The sequence below is a fragment of the Peromyscus maniculatus genome, chromosome 21 (assembly GCF_049852395.1).
Source record: "Peromyscus maniculatus bairdii isolate BWxNUB_F1_BW_parent chromosome 21, HU_Pman_BW_mat_3.1, whole genome shotgun sequence".
In the NCBI taxonomy this organism is placed as follows: Eukaryota; Metazoa; Chordata; class Mammalia; order Rodentia; family Cricetidae; genus Peromyscus; species Peromyscus maniculatus.
The window spans coordinates 804523-827627 of record NC_134872.1 but is presented as its reverse complement, the minus strand read 5'-3'; the positions used below and the strand labels follow the sequence as shown (position 1 = coordinate 827627).

The 23105-nt window shown below is 41.4% G+C and overlaps 2 protein-coding genes and 1 pseudogene across 3 annotated transcripts; all 3 read right to left on the bottom strand.

Annotated features, from left to right (window-relative positions):
• Positions 1–1556: 1556 nt before the first annotated feature.
• On the bottom strand, positions 1557–5525 carry LOC102917028 (olfactory receptor 2H1-like). Its single transcript, XM_076558073.1, has one exon. The coding sequence runs from the start codon at positions 5448–5450 to the stop codon at positions 4512–4514; it is 939 nt and encodes a 312-aa protein (XP_076414188.1). The 5' UTR covers positions 5451–5525; the 3' UTR covers positions 1557–4511.
• On the bottom strand, positions 1557–17118 carry LOC102921030 (von Hippel-Lindau disease tumor suppressor pseudogene; annotated as a pseudogene). Its single transcript, XR_013046821.1, has 4 exons — positions 16439–17118; positions 8014–8083; positions 5523–5661; positions 1557–1613 (listed from the first exon to the last, which is right to left on the bottom strand). The product of XR_013046821.1 is annotated as a von Hippel-Lindau disease tumor suppressor pseudogene (transcript).
• A 4668-nt stretch (positions 17119–21786) lies between these two features.
• Positions 21787–22725, bottom strand: LOC102917330 (olfactory receptor 2H2-like). The gene has a single exon (XM_006998335.3). It carries the CDS (start codon positions 22723–22725, stop codon positions 21787–21789), a length of 939 nt encoding a protein of 312 aa, XP_006998397.3.
• Positions 22726–23105: the final 380 nt, after the last annotated feature.

Below are 23105 nucleotides of genomic sequence, written 5' to 3'. Positions count from 1 at the left end.
TTTGATTTTCAACGAAGAGATGGACACAGGTTAAGTAATTTAGCCAGGACAATATAATCTGAGCTGAGACTTGAACTAAAGGAGACTGCTTCCAGGATCAGTCACTCACTGCATCTTAGCACCAATATTCTGCCGAAGTCAAAAAGTTACCTTTTCTTTTGCTAGCACTGGAGATAGAAAGGAGGTATCCCTGGACTCCCATCCCATAGGGACACGTGCTCATTAGTTCTGCCAGGACTCTGGGGCCTCTGCCCACTGATGATTAATTAGCCACTGTTGACAGTGATGTTAAGAACAGAGAGGATCGAGGTCAGCATTCCATTAGAATATTCCATGTTGAAAATGTCACACTCTCCTTTGTGTCACTAGGGGGCATAATGGCATTGTTTTAGCTATGGTGTCCTCTTGGGTGTCCCACTTATTTCTCTTAAGTCTTGTTTTAACCCTTTCAATACACAAGTATTGTATTTTATTTCTTATCTCTTTGTCAAAATTCAGGTACACCTTACATAAATGAAGTACTTAGGTTTAAAAATACTTTTTTATTATCATGTATTAGTTAGTACATTGAGTTCCAGTATGACATGTTTATATATGTGTGCAATCTATTTTAATCATATTCATCCTCTATTACCTTTTTTTGTTCTACTTCTCCTCCCATTATTCTCTTCCTCCCTCTATTTTCATGTCCTTTTGTGTGTGTGTGTGTGTGTGTGTGTGTGTGTGTGTGTGTGTAACCCAGTGAGTTATACTAGGTTTGCTTACAGTAATGTAGGTGAAGGGATATTTACAGGAGCATGGGCCCCTCACCAGACATGAAGACAATGTCTCTTTTTCCTTCTCAGTCTCATTACATATGAACGCACCTTAACAGCAGGCAGTTTATTACTTATGTACTTCAAAAAGGATGACACTGAATCTAAAGGAGTGTATGATGGCAATAGTGTTGAGATACCCTACTATGTTGTCAGGAGCAGTGGGTTGTGGGCCAGAGATGCACTGCTTCCTGCAGCAGCCTGTGGAGTTCTTTCACAGACTTCTACATGAGTGAGGATGGGAGGAGTTTGCTGAAGACAGGAAATTCAGTGTGAGCCAATGTGAAGCAGAGATTGATTTTACTAGGAAGAAACTCTCTGTAGACTCAAGCATTGGAGACAGAGGTACTCAGAACAGGGTAGAGCACATAGAAAGTGTGTATTTGGACTTCACAAGAGACAGTTGCTCTTTATTTTCTCATTAGCTGCCATTATTTTTGGCTGCCTTCAAATAATATCTCAAAAGGTTGCTAAGAATATCCCCCCACCTCTTTTTGGTTTTCCCTGCCTGGGGGACCAGCCTCCAGCAGCGCAGGGCTCAAAGGGAATCAAAAAAGTCAGCACGCTATGACTTTCTTTATGAGGGGGTGAGGGTAAAGACACTCACACACTCTTTTGATGGTTTCCTTCAGACATTTTCTTTATTCTTCTTTTGCATTCTCTTCTCTTTTCTTATCTCTATCAGGAACTGTCACTTCTGTCTCTCTTGATGTTTTCCCCTTAATTCTCTCATTCTTGATGTTTTCCTTGTCATTCTCTTTATTTTTTTTCCTTACAGCTTGTATACCTGAGCAAAATCTTTCAAGCAATATAAAAATTACAATGTGGTTACATTTTGTTTTTCAAGTGAATGATTACAATGAATACAAGTAAAAAAGGTATGTTTTACATGATTAAATATTTTATGTATTATGGATGAAAAACAAATTATCCCTAAGAACCCATGTACATTCATACCCAAGCAATGTGTTACAGATTAACAGTTTAAGCAAGCAAGATATTCTTCTCAGCTAGTTCTTTTACTGGCAGGCTATGTTGTGCAGTCACAAAGAAAGGTCCAATCACTTTTTTTACTTATCTTGTAAAAGGTAATCTTATAAGGAATCTTAAAGAAATCAATCACAAATCTAAACTTTTATATATGAAAAAGAACCAGTCAGCTCTACTTTAAATCTTCAGGGTGCATACTTACTCATCAATAGCTTTTTATATCAGGAGACTGAGGGCAGAAATGGGTACAAGGAATTAATCATCACCTTTGGTCATCAACAAACCCTAACAAGAAAAACACACCATCTAATGATAATTGGGCTGCTTTGTTCTTGTTCCCTGACCTTAATGAACTCCTCATTCAACTATGTGCCTTTCTAGAACTTTAGATTGCCTTTTTGGGTCTTTCACCTCAAAGCTATTTGACAAAAACATCTTAGTCTAACTTTAAGTTATTTTCAAAGCTGTGTTTCAGCTATGATGCACTCTGAGACTGGTGAACACATCTCCCAACATTAAAATTAAAAGAATTTAAGCTAGCTGGGCTACTGAGACTCAATTGTTTTTCTTAATCATTAACCTAAGCCATAGTCTATGTGACTCCTCAATAGAAACTCATGTGTTCTAGCTGTGTGACACTTCCTTGTTTTATTTTTATCATCAAAACTCTATAAAAACATTATTATAAATTAGACAGTACAGCTTAGGAAGAAATCTTCATAATAGTCCACAGGTAAAAATGACCAGTAGAACGTGATATTTCCATGATATAAACACACTATATTACAGGCAGTAGGGATCTCCCACACCCATTCACACCATGCCAGACACCAGAGGAAGATGGCAGACACAAACATGTAAAGGCACAGCAGAAGCAAAAGACATTCTGGAGTCTGTGGTCTTGGGGTCTTGTCTATCTGAGATTTACCTATCAGGGATTTTCCTACTGGTGGGCTGACACCTTGAACTGGAGTCTGTGGTCTTGGGATCTTGTCTATCTGAGATTTACTGGTGGGCTGACACCTTTAACTTCAATTGCCACCTGCTGCTCCTCTGAAATGGCCACTAGCATTTGGTCAATGAGATTATACGGTAGCTCCTGAGGTGTCTTGGGTAGGAATACAACCTGATCAGATGAAACCATAGGTGAAAGGGTTGTATAGGGGCCTAAAACATATCTTTTATGATAACTGGAGGTTCTTGTGTCTTAGAAAAGTGCAGGTTTATAGTTGGGAAAGGAACAAGGTCATTCCTGAAGGTAGTAATGAATCATGTGCTTAAGCCATGATTCATTATTTTAACATTCTTATTGGAAACTTCTCTACATAAAAGAATGGTGCCTTTATGTAGGCAACCTTCGTAACAAATGTTAACTGTGCTCCAATTCTGGATTCTCAGCTGGCAGAGGCTTAAACAAGATTCTGGGGTAGGGGCTACTTTCTTTTCCATGTCCCTCCATTTTCTCAGTCCTGTTTCAGTTTTAGCGACTTTTGTTCTTGCTAGGACCAAAAACCTGACGAGAATCAGTATAAGGGGTGAGGGTTTTTTTTTGGCTCATAGATTGAGGGAATGCAGTCCATGATGATGGAAAAGCATGGTAGCAGGGATGTGAGCAACAGAGCAACACTGGATTCACAGTCAGGAAGCAGAGGGTGGATGCAATTGAATCTATGCTCTGAAAACTCAAGGCCTGCCTCAGTGACCCACTTCCTCCAGCCAGGAGCCAATTCCTAAAGGTTCCACACCATTCCAAAAGAATTCCATTACCTGTGGACCAAATGATCAAACACATGAGCTTATAGGGGCATCTCACATTCAAGTCACAACCTCCATCAGTGAAGACACAGTGTCTAGTTGCAGATAGCTCTCATGTCCTGTTGTTATATCCTAATGTTATGAGGAAGAAAACCTCATGCTCTGCCAGAAGCTGGGAGGCCACAAGGAAATGTTTCATGACTACAAGGTGCAAAGATAGATGATAGATAGATGATGATGATGATGATGATGATGATGATGAGATATATATATATATATATATATATATATATATATGATAGATAGAGTTAGGAGATAGACAGATACGTAGATGATAGGCAGAGACTTAAGACATCACTAGACTATCACATTCTCTCACATTGTAAGATGATCAAAGGGCATCTTTCCAAATTTCAGATTTGTTATGCCCTAAGCCTTTGCTTACATGGCAATGCAGATATACAGATATAACAGCTGGTGAGAGAAGATATATGAAGAAACAACCAAGGCAGAGTTTGAGGATGTATAGAAACAAAGGCAATAAAATACAGTGGAAAAGAGGAGAAATATAAAAAGTTGATAGTGCTTGAACTTAAGATCTATAAAGGAAATGCATATGTTCTCACTTTCCCTCCCTCCCTCTCCATAGTCACACTGTCCCACTATAGTGGCTCAGTTGTGTGGCCTTAGAAGCTGAACATTTAAATTTTTTTCAAAAATATATTTTCATTGAAATAGAATTATATCACTTTCCCCTCCCTTTTCTACCTCTAGCTCCTCCCAGGTTCCCACTCTCCAACTCCTCACACATCTTCCCCCTCTCAAGTTGATAGCTTCTTTTTCTGTTATTATTATTATTGTTACATAATATATATGCAAAAATATATAAATACAACCTACATATCATGAAGAAACTCCATTTAATTCAGAAAGCACACAAGTATTTCTCCCTCAGCTCTCCCCAGAGTCCCTATCCTTTCCCAGCAGCCTCCAGAATGCCCTCTTGACCTCCTTGTTCCTCAGGGTGTATACAAGAGGGTTAAGAGAAGGAGTGCCCACTGCATAGAAGAGACCAAAGAACTTGCCCCTCTCTTGGGCATAGGGATTTTTGGGCTGCAGATAGACAGCAATGACTGAGCTGTAGAAGAGGGTGACCACGATGAGGTGGGAGGAGCAGGTCCCAAAAGCTTTCCTGCGTCCTTTTGAAGTGTTAGTCCTCAGCACTGCCCTGGCGATAGCACCATAAGAGACAAGGATGAGACTCAGAGGCACAAGCAGAAAGATGACACCTGCAACTGCCAACTGAATCTCATTAAAAGTAGTGTCCCCACAGGAGAGTCGAATTAGAGATGGGACTTCACATAGAAAGTCATCTATCTGTCTATGGGGACAGAATGGCAGGCGGAGGGTGGGTGGTACCTGAACTATGGATTGAGCCAAACCTATAGCCCAGGCCACAGCTGCCAGCTGCTGACACAGGCGGGGGTGGATGATGGTGGCATAGTGCAGGGGCTGGCAGACTGCCACATAGCGGTCAAAGGCCATCACTGTCAGGAGGATACATTCGGTGGTCCCCAGAAGCATGAAGATGAAGAGCTGGACAGAGCATCCCAGGAAGCTGATGGTCTTTGTGGGTCCCCAGAGGTTGACCAGCATCTGGGGCACACAGGTTGTGGTGAAGCAGAGGTCCAAGAAGGAGAGGTTTGAGAGGAAGAAGTACATTGGAGAGTGGAGCCTGGGGTCCAGTGTGGACAGCAGGAGGATGAGTGTGTTTCCTAGGAGTGTGAGAAGGTAGGAACACAAGACAACCACAAAGAGAATCTTTTCCAGTTGTGGGTGTTCAGAGAAGCCCAGCAGGAAGAAGCCCACTGGGGAGCTGTGGTTGACCATGGCTTTTTGTGTCTGGTTAGTGAGATGAAGCTGTCAGATTAGTGTGATATAAGGCGTCTCATGAAAACTCACTGTATTTGCTTTTCATAGTCAGGACATGCTGGATGGACATTTTTCTTCTTCCTCTGCTCCCCCAAGTTCACTTTCCAGGCTCATCACCGAGCAGGTCGTTGCCCTCACCTGTTTCTCTTGGTCAAACGTTGTGTAGTGGCTGTGAGGAAACCAAGAATGTGAAGGAGGCTGGGTAGATCCTCACATTGGTCCCCTGACTTCCTGGTTAAGGGTGGAGAATGCTGATTTCTGACTGGTTAATCAACTCATTCACTCATTCAGAGAAATGTGTTGGGTGCCCTATATCCTCAGTGCTTTTCTGTTTTTACTCGGTGCTTCCTCATGCTTACTATCTCTTGGGGGAATTAGTTAAATACTATGTTTTTGGGGTATGGATGTACCTCTGAGGCAGTATTCACTGCCTTATTTACCAATAAGTATTCGCTAGGTTAACACAGAAATGGTGAAACTTACAGAGATACAACCTGAAAATTCATTCAAAATAATTGGTTTGAATTTATTTTATTTCTTTATTTACTTATTTATTTGTAAACTGCAGACCTAAACTACAATTCATAGGCTGGCCAGTGCCTCCAGGCAATCTTCCTGTATCAGCTTCTGGAATGCTGGGACTGTAAGTGTGAGCCACCAAATCTGGCTCAGAATGTGTTATATATATGAGAGGTTTTCTTTCATTTTAGGAGACTCCATTCATACATAGCAGATCATTTCAGCTGTCTTGGCTTCTTTACAATTTATTACTAAACAGCTGCCCTGGATAGGAAGTAGCCTTGTTCCAATCACTCAGTCCTCATGAAAAGTTAACAGTCAGGATGCAAGAGTGGCTTGTTAAAATTACTGTGGCTCACAGTTGCATTATCAAAAGACTTAGATATAAATTTCAATCATGCAGGTCTATGAGGTGATTGAAAGTACAGAATTAATAAAGTGAAGGGCAAACTTGGGGAAAATTTCATCCAAGAAAACTCCATCAGTGAAGTGACTGGAAATATTGGAACATAGCCGGCCAGCTCAGTGACAGATTGGGGAGGTTGCGACTCCTCTGGAAGCTGAACCGAGGACACAGGGTTCTCTGGCCTGGCAGATGACAGGATAGCAATGGGTAGGTGGGGCCCCGCCAGAAGTGTTCTAAGAAGGAAGAACACTCAGGTACAGGGCTTCACTCACTGCCCCATCATTATTTCCAGAACCTTCTGGTTTTTTTTCTTGCCCCCTTGTTCTTGATCCTACAGAATATTTTTCATTATTATTATTATTATTATTTTATATTCAAATGAAAGTATAGACAAAGCAAATCTCTACAGTATAAACAATAAGGAATTCAACCTGTAATGTATCCAATAACCAGGTTAAGGTTGTAAATAGACATTCCAGGTATTTTAGAGGGCCCTGTGTGCCCCTCCCTGACTTCTCATTTTCCATTCTGAAAGATGGAACTACCAATCTCAACTTTACATGAATTATTCTCTGTCTTCTCATAACTTTTGTTTCTTTAAAAATACGTTGCACAGGGGCTGGAGAGATAGCTCCGTTGTTAAGGGCACTTGTTCTTTTGCAGAGGACCATATGTCAGTTCCCAACACCCACATGGTGGCTTACAACAATTCCATAAACTCCTCCAGAAGATCTGATGCCTTCTTCTGATCTCTGCAGTTACCAAGCCATGTAGTGAACACATGCACATGCATTCAAAAATAATCATACGTGTGATAGAAAATAAAGAAATCTTATTAAGATGCATTGCATTTATTTATTTATTTTTGTGTGTGTGACAGCATACATGTGAAGGTAAGAGGACAGTTTGTGGGAACTGCTTTACTTCTATCATGAGAATCCATGGGATTGAATTCAGATTGTCAGGACTGGTGGAGGCTGGTCACTTGAAGGGGGTAATGAAGGTCTGGTAGTCATTTTCTTCTTTTGCTATTAGCACTTTCCAACTGTGGAGTGTGTCACTTGTGCCAAGTATAGCAAACGGCTGCCTGAACATCTGGTTTCCATAGCAACCCTGCATAGATCTTACAATTTTACCATGAATTTTTACAGTGAACTCTCTCGGGGCAAGTAAGGTTTGTCAGGTCACCCACTCAAAAAAATGTTGGGACTAAGAGAATTCTAGAGACTTTCCCCCATACCTGGAGGAATACGGAGGAAAATACCTAGTGCAGAGCTATGACAGACTGACATTTTTCTACCCAAAATGTGAGGGCTTGAGGCCACCAGATTAGTGTGATTTAATGTGGCTGATTAAACTCAACCCAGTTTTGCAGTACCTAATACCTGTCATCTTGGCAATCAAGAGGCAGCAGTGGGTAGATTTTATCTTGGGGTACAGTTGCCTCAAAAGCTAAAATCAACCCCTAAAGTAATAGAACCCCAAAAGCAGATAGATAAAAGCCCCTCACCGCTTAAAACTCTCCTTCTGGGGCTCTATTGTTGAGGACACATGGAAACCAGTATTACATGAGAGAACAGCAAATATTTTACTTACCCTCATCTGAAGAAGATCTGCTTTAGTTGTCAGCAATTGACCATGTTGAAATTCTTAATTGGTTCTTTGTCTGTGCATGGACATCAAGAAGAAAACTTGAAATAAGGAAGAATGATGGTCTCTGAAAGGGCAACTAGATCTCTGGTTGTAATAAGAATCTCTAAGCTTTATAGCCAGGCTCTTTTTTTGAGTAGACACTCATATAATATGTTAGAACTAACTTATTTGATACTTAAATTCTCAGATTTTATGAGATAGCTTTTAAATTATAATTACCTAAGATCATCCATGCCAGGAGCATTTGTGCTGTGTAAACAGAGCAAACATTGTAAATAAGGGCTCTGCATTCCTCCAGTCAAGCTGTTAAGCATTTATCCACACACCTCTGATTGCCTCTTACAACTCTATGTATTAGTATCTTTCTTTTTACATAAGGAAGTTAACAAAGAAAGCTTAAACCACTAGGCTAGCACAATATAGTGGTAAGCACCAGAGTTCATGTGTAAACACAAATGAACTGACTGTTTACCAACCACAGCCTGCTGCCTTTTCTATGGGGTAAATGAGGCCAAATGGGGTAGAGGCATCTCTTAATTAGCAAGATTTTGGCAAGCAGTCTGTAGAGAAGTTAGCATCTGTTTTAGTGGTCCTGGTAGTAGAAAGCCTGACACTGTATATGGTGGAGAGAGGGATCCCAGAACTCCTGTTCTATAGAGAGAAATATCTCATTAATTCAGCTGAGACACAAGGGTTCCACAGCCCACAGACAATTAGCTAGTAATTATGGTGGAGGGGGCAGGGGACTCCTGGTGAAAGTGTGCCAACCATAGCCATTACTGGAATAAGGGACAAGGCCACCATTCCTTCTCTGTTAGTAGAGATGACAATAATCACATCTGCATTATTTGCGACATGAGGCATTTTCACAGGACTTTGAAACTATTTGTCATAGCTAGAATTGTCAAACTTGACTTTTAGTAAAGGTCTTTTTTAATAGCTGGTTTGCAAAATTCTAGAAAACAACAGTTGGCTCCATTATTATAATGTATATTTTGTATAATTTTGATCCACCTTCAAGTGTGATTCTTTCATTTGCCAGTTCTAATTATCTGCTGAATCTCTCTGGATAATTTCTAAATCTTATTTATTTTATTTTTCAACTCCATAGTTCCTACTTGGACTTTCCTTATTTTTCTTTCTTGTTTTCTCCATGGTCAATCTCTTTTCTTTTCTCTTCTTCTCCTTTCTTTTTCTTTATTCCTCCACCACTTTTCTTTTTTATTCACCTGAGTCACTATTTAATGCATTAATGATTATTTTAAAAATGAAAACTTGACACAGGTCATGCCTGCCAGAAAGCCAGGTAGGCTACCCATAGACTTTTTCCTGTAGCTCTCTTCCCCTAGACCCAATCTGCACTCTACTTCCTAGCACTGCAACAGAACACCAGCTGCAGCCTCCCCTCACCCCCACCCACATCTCCTGTGGATTACACAAAGCATCCCATCCTAACTTTATCCTCCCATTTGTTGCTGTATCTCAGATACAGGCATCTTCTGCTAACCCAAGGGCTGCCTTTCTTAGGGCAAGGAGTAGGCTGAAGGCAGACCCACACCTCTTCTACTGTTCCTGAGATCCAGTAACCCCCGATCCCCCTCCACTGTCTCATCCTCATTCTGTAGATGGAAACCTGCTGTGGTCTCCATTTCCTCTCTGACCTCCATCCCCAAGGGATCATAAAAACCTTCACCCCAACCTTCCTTCCCCAACTCATCCCAGTTACCCAGCCTCCAACACTAACAGGCATTCCCTGGGAATATACCAGCTGAACAGCCTAGGAAAACAGGCAACATGCAGCCTTTCCACTCTGAAAATCCAGAGAAGAAACAGAATCCAAGGAAAAAAACACTCACCCAACAAAGACAAATGCTGAGAAGCCAGCACAAAAACACAATGAACAGCAATCAGGGTAGTATCTCTCCACTAAAGCCTAACTATCCCACCACAGCAGGCCCTGAATATTCTACCATAGCTGAAGCATAAAATAAAGACTTTAAAACAGCCTTCATGAATATGATGAAGGTCCTTCAAGAGGAAATGAGTAAATTCCTTTAAGGAATCCAGGATCCCTGGGATAGCTGGTTCTGCCCCTCACTGGATACTACAGCAGGAGAGCTGTGCCCACCATGGGAGACTACCCCCTGCACTCAGGAGAGATGGCCCCACCCCTAACCACAGGCATGGGAGAGCTGGCCCCAATGTCATGGGCCTAGGAGAGCTGGCTCTGCCCCTTGCCTGAGAGGGAATGATCCCAGTGGCCCTGACTGATGAGCTCAGCTACAACTCAGACCCACATCCTGGGCCTTGGGTTGGTCCACCCTATCAACTACCCCATCTATGACCTGCTGTAGTGCATGAAGGAACTGCTTCTGTGGAATGATAACTGAAGAATCTTCATGACTTAGGGCAACAGCAAGATATCTGAGAGGAATTTTGGTGAGTGTTCAGTGATAGTGCCAGAAGACTTGAAACAACAATTCATTGCAAGGAACATTTTGTAGGTGGGGCTGATTGGACAAAAAGGGTACACTACGTGACACACTGCAGCTCCTGATGCCCCTAGAATGGATGAAGAAGTATTGGGAAGATGGAGGATTGAGCTGAGTTTGTTTGTTTGTTTTGTCTTGTTTTTAATTAATTTTTTGGGTTCCTTTGCGGGGTATTCTGCAGGGATGAGGGGCAGATATGGAGGGACTAGGAGGTGAGTGGGGTTGGCGTGCATGATGTGAAGCTCCCAAAGAACCAATAAAGAATTATGTTGACTGAATTTTCTGTCCTGCTAGAAAGTTTCCAAAACACCACACAGAGACTTATTGTTAATTATACATGCTTGGCTACTAGTTTGTCAGTAACTAGCTCTTATAACTTAAACTAACCCATATTTCTTTACACTCTGCCCTAAAACCATCTGGCCCTTAGGTTTTTTGTTGGGAGACTTTTAATGACTGCTTCTATTTCATTAGGGGTTATAGGTCTTTTTAAATTGTTTATCTGATCTTGATTTAATTTTGGTAAGCTGTGCCTATTGAGAAAATTATCCATTTCTTTTAGATTTTCTAATTTGTCAGCTTCTAGGTTTTTACATATGTCCTTATAATTCTCTGGATTTCCTCAGTGCCTGTTATGTCCCCCTTTTCATTTCTGGTTTTGTTAATTTGGATATTCTGTCTCTTCCTTTTAGTTAGTTTGGATAAGGGTTAGTCTATCTTGTTGATATTCTCAAAGAAGCAAAAAACCTAAATGCCCAATGGTTTTAGGGCAGAGTTTCAAAGAAGAGTTAATGCCAAGATCCCTCAAATAATTCCACAAATTAAAAACAGAAGGAACATAGCCCAATTCATTTTATGAATCCACAGTTACCCTGATAACCAAACAACATAAAGACTCAACAAAGAAAGAGAATTACAGACTGATTTCCTTTATAAACATAGATGCAAAAATACTAAAAAAATTCACCATGATCAAATAAGCTTCACCCCAGAGATGCAGGATTTGAAAATCAGTAAATGTAACCCACCATATAAACAAACTGACAGAATAAAACCTACATAATCATCTCATTCTATGCAGAAAAGGCCTTTGACAAAATCCAAACCCCTTCATGATAAAAGTCCTAGAGAGATTAGGTACATAGGAACAGACCTAAACACAATAAAGGCAATGTATAGCAATCCTATAGCCTACATCAAATTAAATGGAGAGAAAGTCATAGCAATTCTCCTAAAATAAGGAACAAGATAAGGTTTTCCACTCTCTCCATATCTACTCAGTACAGTAGTTGAAGTTTTAGCTAGAACAATAAGACAACTGAAGGAGATCGGGATACAAATTGGAAAAGAAGTCAAAGCACCATTTTCAGATGATATGATAGTATACATAAATGACCCTAAAAAATTTCACCAGTGAACTCCTACAGATGTTCAGGTAGAAGCTCCACCTCATTCCCTCCTCCCCCATCTTCCTCCCCCCCCTCCAAACCTGCCCTGTTTCAGAAAACCCGCCAAAAGGTGGCTCCTCCACCAGAGATGCTCAAGACCACACCTATAGGGTATTAAAACTGCCTCCCAGAGAATGGCTATGGGTTTTTTGGTCTCTTCTCCCTGACTCCTCTCTGGAGGCCGAAAAATCATCTGGGAGCATTTTACATTTTAGTCATTAAACCTGTACTTTGAATTCTTATTTTTTTGTTGTTATTTATTTATTTATTTTTGCTTACTGTGTTAGCAGAGAGGCTTAATATCAGGGTATAGAAACCTTTAACTGATAAACATTTACAGAGAAGTGCCTGGACACAAGACTAAGTAAAAAAAAAAAGTAGCCTTCCTATGTACAAATGACAAATGGACTGAGAAAGAAATCAGAAAGAAGGAAATCAGAAATAATAAAACAACCCTCTTCACAATAGTCTCTAACATCTTAGGGTTTTTCTAACAAAGCAAGTGAATGACTTGTTTGATAAAAACTTCAGTTTTTTTTTAAGAAAAAAAATTGAAGAAGATATCAGAAGATGGAAAGATCTCCCATGCTCATGGGTTGGTAGGATCAACATAGTAAAAATGGCTATCCTACGAAAATAAACCTATAGATTCAATGCATTGTCCATCAAAATTCCAACACAATTCTGTTTAAATTTTTTTTTTTTAGTTTTTGAAACAGGGTTTCTCTGTGTAATAGCTCTAGCTGTCTTGAAACTCACTCTATTGATCAGGATGGCCTGGAACTCACAGTGATCTGCCTGCCTCTTCTTTCTGAGCACCAGGATTGAAGGCAAGTGCTACCATGCTTGGCTTCCAACACAATTCTCTACAAATTTTGAAAGGACAATTCTCAACTTCATATGGAAAAACAAAAACCTAGGATAGCTAAAACCTGAACAATAAAAGAACTTCTTCTGGAGGTATCACCATTCCTGCTTTCAAGCTATACTACAGATAATATACATATACATATACATATACATATACATATACATATACATATACATATATATATATAATATATAAATATAAATAAAATCCTCATGGTATTGTCATTAAAACAGATATGTTGATCAATGGAATCTAATTGAAGCCACAGACAGAAAGCCACACACCAACATATCTAATTTTTGATAAAGAAGACAGACATATACACTGGGAAAAAAGGGAGCATCTTCAACAAATGTGCTGGTCAAACTGGATGTTGACTTGTAGAAGAATGCAATAGATCCATACTTATCACCATGTAAAACTTGAGCCCAAGTCGATCAAAGACCTCAACATAAAACCAGATACACTTAACCTGATAGAAGAGAAAGTGGAGAATAGCCTTGAACACATTGGCACAGGAGACAGCTTCCTGAACAGAACACCAATTTTCCAGGCAATAAGATCAACAAATAATAAATGGGACCTCATGAAACTGAAATTCTGTAAGGCAAAGGACAATGTCAATAGGACAAAGTGGAAGCCTACAGAATAGGAAAATATTTTTACCAACTCCATATCTGACCCAAAATATATAAAGAACTCAAGAGACTTGATATTAAAACATTAAATAATCCAGTTAAACAGAATTCTCAATAGAGGAATCTTAAGTGGCTGAGCACTTAAATGTTCAACATCCTTAGCCATCATAGAATGCAAATCAAAATGACTTTGAGATTCCATATTACACTTGCCACAATGGCTAAGATCAATAACACAAGTGATAGTTCATGCTGGTAAGGATGTTGAGCAAGGAGAACACTCCTCCATTGCTGGTGGGAGTGTAAACTTGCACAGCTACTATGGAAATCAATATGGGGATTCTTCAGAAAGTTGAGAATCAATCTACATCAAGACCCAGCTTGTAGCCAGGCAAGGCTTCCATTGGTGGGACTGGGCTGTGTTCAGCTGAGTTGCTGGCCAAGGGAGTCCCATGGAAATTCCCAAATAACCTAGGTTGTTGCCAAGACAAAAGGATGTTCTCTATAAACTCACATCGGGCCCTGTTGCTGAGGACAACACCCACAGGACTCATTGAACATGAAGAAGTTGAGCTGGTGCCTATATGAAGCTTTTACCCAGTGTTCTAGTCTCTTTGTTGAGGGAAGGCACTCTGCAGGCTACTGAAATAGAAACATGGACATCAACCTAGCAACAAAATCTTTGACCTACAATCTGTCCGACTTGCACAAAATGCTAGGGCAATGATGGCACAGAATTTGTAGGGGAAGTCAACCAATATCTGATTTGACCTAAGGCCCACTCTATGGGAAGGAACCCACACTCAACACTTCTTGGGCCACCAAGAACTAGAGACTAGATTGCCCAGAGACCTGGGATAAAACCAAGCACTGCTGGTCCAAAAAAAAAAAAATCAATAAAGTGATTCCTAATGATATTCTGCTATACTCTGCTATATATTGGTGTCTTATCTAGTCATCATCAGAGAGACTTCCTCCAGCAGCAGATGGGAGCAGATGCAGAGATCCACAGCTAGACATTATGAGGAGACAGAGTCTAAGTTGGAGGTCTCCATCAAATCCCTCCCCTCAGAGCTCAGGGAATCCTGTGCAAAAGAAGGTGGAAAGAGTGTAAGAGTCAGAGGAGACAGAGGACATGAGAACAAGGCCCTCTGAACCAGCTAAGCAGAGACTGAGATGGTAAACAAAGGCCTTCATGGGTCTGTACCAGGTCCCGTGCTTTGTTATTGCTATTACCGTTGTAGATTTAATGGGACTCCTGACTGAAAACAAGTGGGTCTCTGACTCTTGTGCCTGCCCTTGAGACTCTTTCCCCTTGTTGGGTTGCTGTGTCCAACTTTGATAAGATAGTTTCTTCTTCATCTTATTGTATTTATTTTGTCATGTTTGGTTTTTGTATCTTAAAAGACTTTTCTAATGAGAGACAGAAAGGGAGTGGATCCAAAGCAGAGGGGAGGTGGGGGAAGAACTGGGAGTAATGGAGGGAGGGAAACTATAGTCAGGATATATTGTATCAGAACAGAATCTATTTTCAATAAAACAAACAAACAAAAAAATAGGAAAAAATACCATCTGTTAAGAACAATATATTTAACACAGTCACAAAACTCCAAATGAAACATTAGTCATTTTACTTGTTTTTAAACTTCTTTGTACAACACAAAAGGATGGTGTTGGAATTACATGATTTAATGAGATTGACATTAAAGAGGGGTTAAAAGAAATTGAGGGGCTCATTAAACCAGTACCACACCAGACCTCTTTAAATCCCCAGTCCACCCCACAGAGACATGTGGGTGTCCTCTATATCAGCACAGGGAATTTCCCGTCTCCACATTTGTTTCTCAGGGCAACATTTCAACAAATAGTTTAAATATTTAGAGGCATGTTATGTAGAGCTAGTACAATACATTTGTATAAAGCCCAAGCAGAAAACGGACTTGACTGCAATCCCAGTCCTTGTGCAGGAGGCAGAGGCAGAGGGAGAAGGGTCAGTGGTTCGAGTTTATTCTCAGCTACATAATAAGTCCTGGCTACACAAAACCCTGTCTAACAAAACAACAACAACAAAACTGAAAACCAAAATTAACACTATGTAATCAACCAAAAGTCCAGGTCACCTGTTGAATATTTAAAGAAGGTACAAAGAGTAGATAACTTGAAGGGTGGAAGGGAACCAGTGTAGGATTTTGTTTCATTCACTTCACTCTGATTACAGCACAAGATGTGCCCAAAATAATGACCAATGCCAGGAAATGTGATAAAATCCCATCAGTTACAAGAGGGGCTGCAACACTGATGTTTGTGAAAGGTAATGCAATGTGGAGAAATAGTTATGCTAGAAAGGGACACACAAGTAAAACGTAAATTTAAAAAAGTATGACGTTAATGACCTGAAGTCCAGAATATAAGAAAGGATATGTACATTTATTTAACTGTAACATATTGCAGGATATTCTATAAACCCACAGTTATGGGCAGCTGGCCTGAAGATGCCCTTTCTAACCAGATGAAAAGTATACTCAAATCCTGCTGATAAAAATACCAAACCACATGGAATTCCATGGATTCATTGAAAGGAAAAGAAAAAAGACGCAGACCTGGCAACAATTTATTTACCTTTAATACTAGCACTAAACAGGAGCACAGCTGCTTTCTGTGGAGATAAATTACCACCATTATTTCAGTAGCTGTGGAAAGTCAATCCTGGTTTACAAACAGAAGCAAAATAGCACTGCAAACTGAATGGACTAAGAAAAAGGACAAGCCTTAAACAATTAGAAAAAATACTTTCCATAAAACGACTCCCTCTATGATGTTTGCTTTGTGCGTTTAAGTTAGCTTTCCTCTACCCCAACCAAAGAGGCTAACCCTCCTGATACTGTCTACCAGAGCATCCACTGGTTTGTTCATCAATACCGTCAGAAGCTGAGTTTTTCAGTGATTTTCTTTGGCTGCCTTTTCTGATCACTGATTTTCAATGCGTTCTTGGCTAAGCCGTTCCAGGTCTTTCTTCACGTTGGGGTGGTCTTCCAAATCTTCGTAGAGTGAGGAGACAATGTCCAGTCTTTTGTAGTTCTCGGGGCTGACTAGGCTTCGCACAACTTGAAGGCACCGCTCTTTCAGGGTGTATACTGGCAGTGTGATGTTGGCAAAGGCAGGCCGCCCGTCAACACTGAGAGATGGCACAAATAACTCAGTTTGGTTAACCAGGAGTCTGTCGTTTGTCCTGGCGTCCCTGAAGAGCCAAGGGTGACCTCGGTAGCTGTTGATTCTGAGGCTGGCTCCTGGCAGCAGCGTCTGGAAGGGCTGTGGTTCGCCTTGGAAGTCAAGCCACAGGGGCTGCGCCACGCGCGGGCTGCGGTTCCAGACCACTACACGGGAAAGGTCGCGCGGGTTTACTCTCACTGAGCGCAGCTCGGGTGGCGCCCGCCCTGCAGCCATGGGTTTCCTGAGGTCTTCCGGGTCCAGCTTCAAGGCGAAGTCAGCTCTGGAATCCCGCAGCCCAGGACTCCCCAGAGGAGGACTCAGCAGCCGCCGCCACAGTGCATCCGAAGTTCTTCACGTCTCTACTCTTTGTTGCCCTGACCGGTTCTTCGGGTCCCTGCCCATCGCTCCAGGAAGCGTGGGCTGGGAAGGTGCAGGTCACTCTGCCTACTGGCTTTCAGTTAGGTAGATTTAATCTTAGAGGTGACTTGGGACCTTGCCAGAACACACAGAGAGAACTTAGCGCTCTCTCTCTCTCTCTCTCTCTCTCTCTCTCTCTCTCTCTCTCTCTCTCTCTCTCTCTCTCTCTCTCTCTCTCTCTCTCTCTCATAACTACTGTGGATAAAAAAATTACTCATTTGAACAAATACGTATTCAGTACTTGGTACCCCCCCCACCCCCCGCCCCACGGCAACATTGGGACCTGCCAGAAACCATTGACAGCCCTCCTCTACGTCTAACATCACACGCGTTCATATATATATTCTTCTTGAGGGCTAAAACTGGACCTTTTATTGAGAAAGGATCTTACTAGGTACCTATGCATGACCCAGTACTCACTACGTTAACTCAGGATGACCTTGAACTGCAGACAATCCACCCAGCCTTTGATGTGCTGAGACCACAGGCACGAGCCAGAAGGAAGGCACCACTAAAAATTGGATATTTTAGATAATATGCAGCAAATATCCATTGTAATCGATCTTCATCTAATGGATGAAAACCAATGATATTTTAGGCTTATTTGTTGAATTTCTCTTGTGGGTAAATTTTATGAAATTTGTTTTCTTTGCTGTGTGTAGCTATTGATATCTCTACTTAGGGATAACTCAACTTTTAAACATCATTTTATATTTTTATTATTGGAAATTGAGCCTAGTTCCCCAAGTATGCTAAGCATGTGCTCTGTCTATCACTGGGCTACACCCTCAACTTTTATTATTTATTCTGATACAGAGTCTCTTACAGATATGAACCACCATGACAAACCCAAATTATGTTTTTGAGGTGGTCTTCTTATGTATTTCTCCAGGGAAAGAAGAGCTAATTTTGGTCAGCCAGTGGTGGGTTGGAGGTTTTGTGCTTAAACTCTTAGAACCAGCATGATTTCACCCTTTTCTGATAGGTTTACATGTAACTTGGGAAATGCTTTCCAAGTTCAGGCAGCTTACAAATCTACATTGACTTTTATTTTCTGCCTGGTATTCAGCATGATAAACATCACAAGGGGCACTGTATTTGGCCATTCCAGACACCAGAGATACGCTGAGTTGGACTAAGGCTTTGGTTGACTTACTGTGTAGAACTTGCTGTTACATGTCTGGCTGACTTGCCAGTCAGTTACTTGATCAAAACAACACTGCAACCTCAGAGCAGCTACATCGCTGACATTTCCTAGTACCCACTGAGGTGTTGTTGCTTTTGATAACCTCAAAATATGTATTATTCTTTTTTTTTTCTGCCTGCTCCAAATAAAAACAGTTCCATCCTCACCAGAACTTCGGATCCCTGTGGCCTGCCTGAATAACCTGGTTTCACAATATGGGTGGAGGCTTGTTGGGACCAGCTCCAGACTAACATGTCCCAGAATGTTCTTTCTCAGGTTCAGTAATTTTTTTCTGAATAAGTAGAGTTTATTGCATATTTTTGGCTAATTTCCAGTGTCTTGCAATGGTGCGTTTTATTTAGCTTAGATTATTGGTGATTTTCAGGGAGATTTCCCAAGCTTCTGACCCAGCCATTCTGTCTCCACTGAATTTTAAAAAATATTTTTTAAATTACAAGTATGTGTGTGTATGCAAATAGGTATGTGCATGTGCAGGTGCTTAGAGGACAGAGGTGTCAGATTCCCTGGACCTGGGTTGTGAGCCTTTTGATATGGGTGTTGGATCTTCTGCAGGAGCAGTACATTCTCTTAGTCATCTCTCTCAATCCATTTTTTTTCTTCCAGTTCTGAGAATTGGACTAAGAGCCTCACACATGTTAGGCAAAGGTATATTCCAAGTCTTCTGCTTCTGCTGAATGCTAACTGCACCATCAGTAAATAAGAATTCGGAGGCCAGGAGAAATGGCTCAGTGCTTAAGGCACTTACTGTTTGTGCCAAGGACTGGGGTTTGGATCCTAGTAGCCATCCATGGTGGCTCACAATGGCCTGAAATTCTACCTCCAGGGGATGCAAGTCTCTCTGAGTGTATGTAACTAGGCATGTGCACATTCAGGTGCTTACAGAGGCCAGAGGGCTCAGATTCCCTGGACCTGGGTTTGTGAGTCTTCTGATATGGGTGTTGGATCTTCTTCTGCAAGAGCAGTGCAAGAGCAGAGGACCTGGTCTCTGCATGCACTTGCACACACTTGACCATACACACACAGACAAATACACATAAGTAAAAACAAAACAAATCATAAAGAATTCACTGTAGGTTTTAAAAGAAACATTTATTCATTAGGTGCATGTTTGAAATTTATTTGTTCTTATTTTATGTTTATGAGCACTGACTGAATGTATATAAATTCACCATGTGAGTTCCTGGTGCCTAGGGAAGCCAAAAGAGGATGCAGATCCCGTAGAACTGAAGACAGTTTTAAACCAGTAGTGGGTTCTTGGAACTGGACCAGTGTTCTTCTCCACGAGCATCCGGTGCTCTTATCTGCTGAGCCATTTCTCGAGTCCCCACAGCAGATTTTATGTTGAGTTTGCTTTGCATTTCTAGACTATCATTCACTTTCAAAGCACTGACAAATTCCCTCATAAACCTTTATTCCTGGAGAGGAAGAAGGCTTTTCTCTAGAGAAGACTTACTGGGTGGGTTGACTTCATCTGGGATATTCTATCAGCTTAGAGTAGGATAGGAGGTTCAAGGATTTCTATGCTTCTTGTTCCATCTCCTTAACCCACAAAATTCCTGAAATTGAAATACTACTTTATCTGTTTTCCTTTTTTCTTTCTGTAGTCTAGAAAACAAGATGAGGAGAAGTTATGACCCAGAACAAGAGTACCCCTCTGATTCTTTGCCAATCAGCAAGGATGTCAGTCTCAAGAAGAATTCTTTCCCAAGGTCACCAGTGAGGACATCTGGGTCTCTGGACTAGTTCTGTCTCGGGTTTGACCCTGGCAAGAATCCCATGTAAGAAGGGACAAGGGGAGGGAGAGAGATCAAATTCTAGTGTTTCTCACATTTCTAAAAGCAGTACCAATTCTCTGAATGCTCTTGTCTTTGAGTAGGAAAGTCTCTGGGTTAGGTTTATTTTTGTTTGTTTGTTTGTTTTTTGCTTGCTTGTTTCTTTTTTTAAAAATGGGATTTTCCTTGGCTTCTTTCTAGTTATACAGTGGAGAATACTCCAGAATTGTGTTAAAGTGGCACATACCTTTAATCTCAGCACATGGGAGACAGAGGCAGGTGAATATGTGAAAGTTTGAGGCCAGCTTGGTCTACAGAGTGAATTCATGGCTAGCTATAGCTACATAGTGAGACCCTGCCTTGAAAAAAAACTAAAAACAAACCAAACAACAACCCCCCCAAACCCTATAATAAAGTATAGTGTAATGGTAAAGATAACTAGGAAAAATGAATACAGAGGATTGGGAATCTATAAACAAAAGGAGGACAATTAAAAACTGAGTGGGAAAGAAAACAAACATAAGGAGATTAATATTAACTACATTTTGAATGTGAATTAAAGATACCTCCTCTATCTGTCTCTCTGTCTGTCCATCTGTCTGTCTGTCTTTAACTCTCTCCCTGTAGCTAGAGTTTTCCTGCCTTGCCCACAGTCAGGACAAATCTTTGTCACCCGCCACTCCCACAGCCGCTCAGACCCAACCAAGTAAACACAGAGACTTATATTGCTTCCAAACTGTATGGCCGTGGCAGGCTTCTTGCTAACTGTTCTTATAGCTTAAATTAATCCATTTCCACAAATCTATACCCTGCCACACGGCTCGTGGCTTACCGGCATCTTCACATGCTGCTTATCCTGGCGGCGGCTGGCAGTAACTCCTTCTGCCTTCCTGTTCTTTCTTTTCTCCTCTCTGTTAGTCCCACCTATACTTCCTGCCTAACCACTGGCCAATCAGTGTTTTATTTATTGACCAATCAGAGCAACACATTTGCCATACAGAACATCCCACAGCATCTCGCTCTTGCCCCCTCTTTTTCCACCCTAGACAAATGTGAATAAACTCTTAGAAAGGGCACCAAAGGTAGGACAAATAAATCATTCCATTCAAGTCCAACATGGTCATCTATTGAGTTTACTGTGGCTACTTATAGAGCCTGAGTGATGTATTACACCTGTGGCTTTATACAGACAAGCCTCACTTAAGCATGGATAAGGACACATGTCTATTGTCTCACTGGAGTCAGGTGTATAAGTTGCTCGTAGCTAGGTCTCTGGGGAGGATTCTCTCTTCCAATTGTTTACTGGTTATGTCAGCTCAAGGAGGAATTACTAGAGTCCTATAAGTTTCATGAGCTTCCTAGGGTTTGTAAATTTTTTTTTGCTTCTGAATTTCTTGAACCCTTTATAAAAGCTGCCCTCTTTATCAGTCCAGGTAAGAAGGCTTAATTTTGGAAGAAACACCTGGCACTTTTCCTCTTCCTAATCTCTTCTGCTTCTGCTTCTCTACTTTTCACTAGCCCATCTTGCTATAACCTGTCACTCACCTGGTCCACTGTTGTGGCTTGGATGGTATGAAAGAGTAAGTGGACTTGGAAATTAAGTTTTTTTTTTAAATAAAAGCTCAAATTCATTTTAATTTAGAAAGAATGCTATTTCTCCCTCAGCTCTCCTCAGAGTCCCCATCCTTCCCCAGCAGCCTCCAGAAGGCCCTCTTGACCTCCTTGTTCCTCAGGGTGTATACAAGAGGGTTAAGAGAAGGAGTGCCCACTGCATAGAAGAGACCAAAGAACTTGCCCCTCTCTTGGGCATAGGGATTTTTAGGCTGCAGATAGACAGCAATGACTGAGCTGTAGAAGAGGGTGACCACGATGAGGTGGGAGGAGCAGGTCCCAAAAGCTTTCCTGCGTCCCTTTGCAGAGCTTATCCTCATCACTGCCCTGGCAATAGCACCATAAGAGACAAGGATGAGGCTCAGAGGGACAACCACAATGAAGATACTAGCAATAGCCATCTGGATCTCATTATAAGTGGTATCCCCACAGGAGAGTCGAATTAGAGATGGGACTTCACATAGAAAGTCATCTATCTGTCTATGGGGACAGAATGGCAGGCGGAGGGTGGGAGGTGTTTGAACTATGGATTGGACCAAACCTATAGCCCAGGCCACAGCTGCCAGCTGCCGACACAGGCGGGGGTGGATGATGGTGGCATAGTGCAGGGGCTGGCAGACTGCCACATAGCGGTCAAAGGCCATCACTGTCAGGAGGATGCACTCAGTTGTTCCCAAGGACATGAAGATGAAGAGCTGGACAGAGCATCCCAGGAAGCTGATGGTCTTTGTGGGTCCCCAGAGGTTGACCAGCATCTGGGGCACACAGGTTGTGGTGAAGCAGAGGTCCAAGAAGGAGAGGTTTGAGAGGAAGAAGTACATTGGAGAGTGGAGCCTGGGGTCCAGTGTGGACAGCAGGAGGATGAGTGTGTTTCCTAGGAGTGTGAGAAGGTAGGAACACAAGACAACCACAAAGAGAATCTTCTCCAGTTGTGGGTTTTCAGAGAAGCCCAGCAGGAAGAAGCCCACTGGGGAGCTGTGGTTGGCCATGGCCTTTTGTGTCTGGTTGGAGGGATGAAGCTGTCGGACAGTGTATTTCAACTTGTTCTGTAAAGTTCACTTGAGGTGGATGCTCCTCTTCTCCCTCTACTCCCTATGCTCTCTTTCCTGGATCACCATCAAGTCCCTTTCTCTTTCCTTTTCTTACAGGTCAAAAGTCTAGTGTCTGAGAATAAAGCAGGAATGTCCTGGAAAATGGGTGGATTCTCATACTGGTACCTCTGAATTCTCAGCTAAGGACAAAAGAGGCTGATGAAAAACATGAATCATTAATCACTTAATTTTCATTGTTTCAACAAACATTTATTGAGTACCATTTATGATCTGAACACTGTGCAACTATTGACTTTGTTCTCTCCGAGTATTAGCAG

Excerpts from the sequence above, each read along its gene's own strand:
- LOC102917028 (XM_076558073.1), bottom strand. The coding sequence starts at position 5,450 with ATGGTCAACCACAGCTCCCCAGTGGGCTTCTTCCTGCTGGGCTTCTCT.
- LOC102917330 (XM_006998335.3), bottom strand. The coding sequence starts at position 22,725 with ATGGCCAACCACAGCTCCCCAGTGGGCTTCTTCCTGCTGGGCTTCTCT.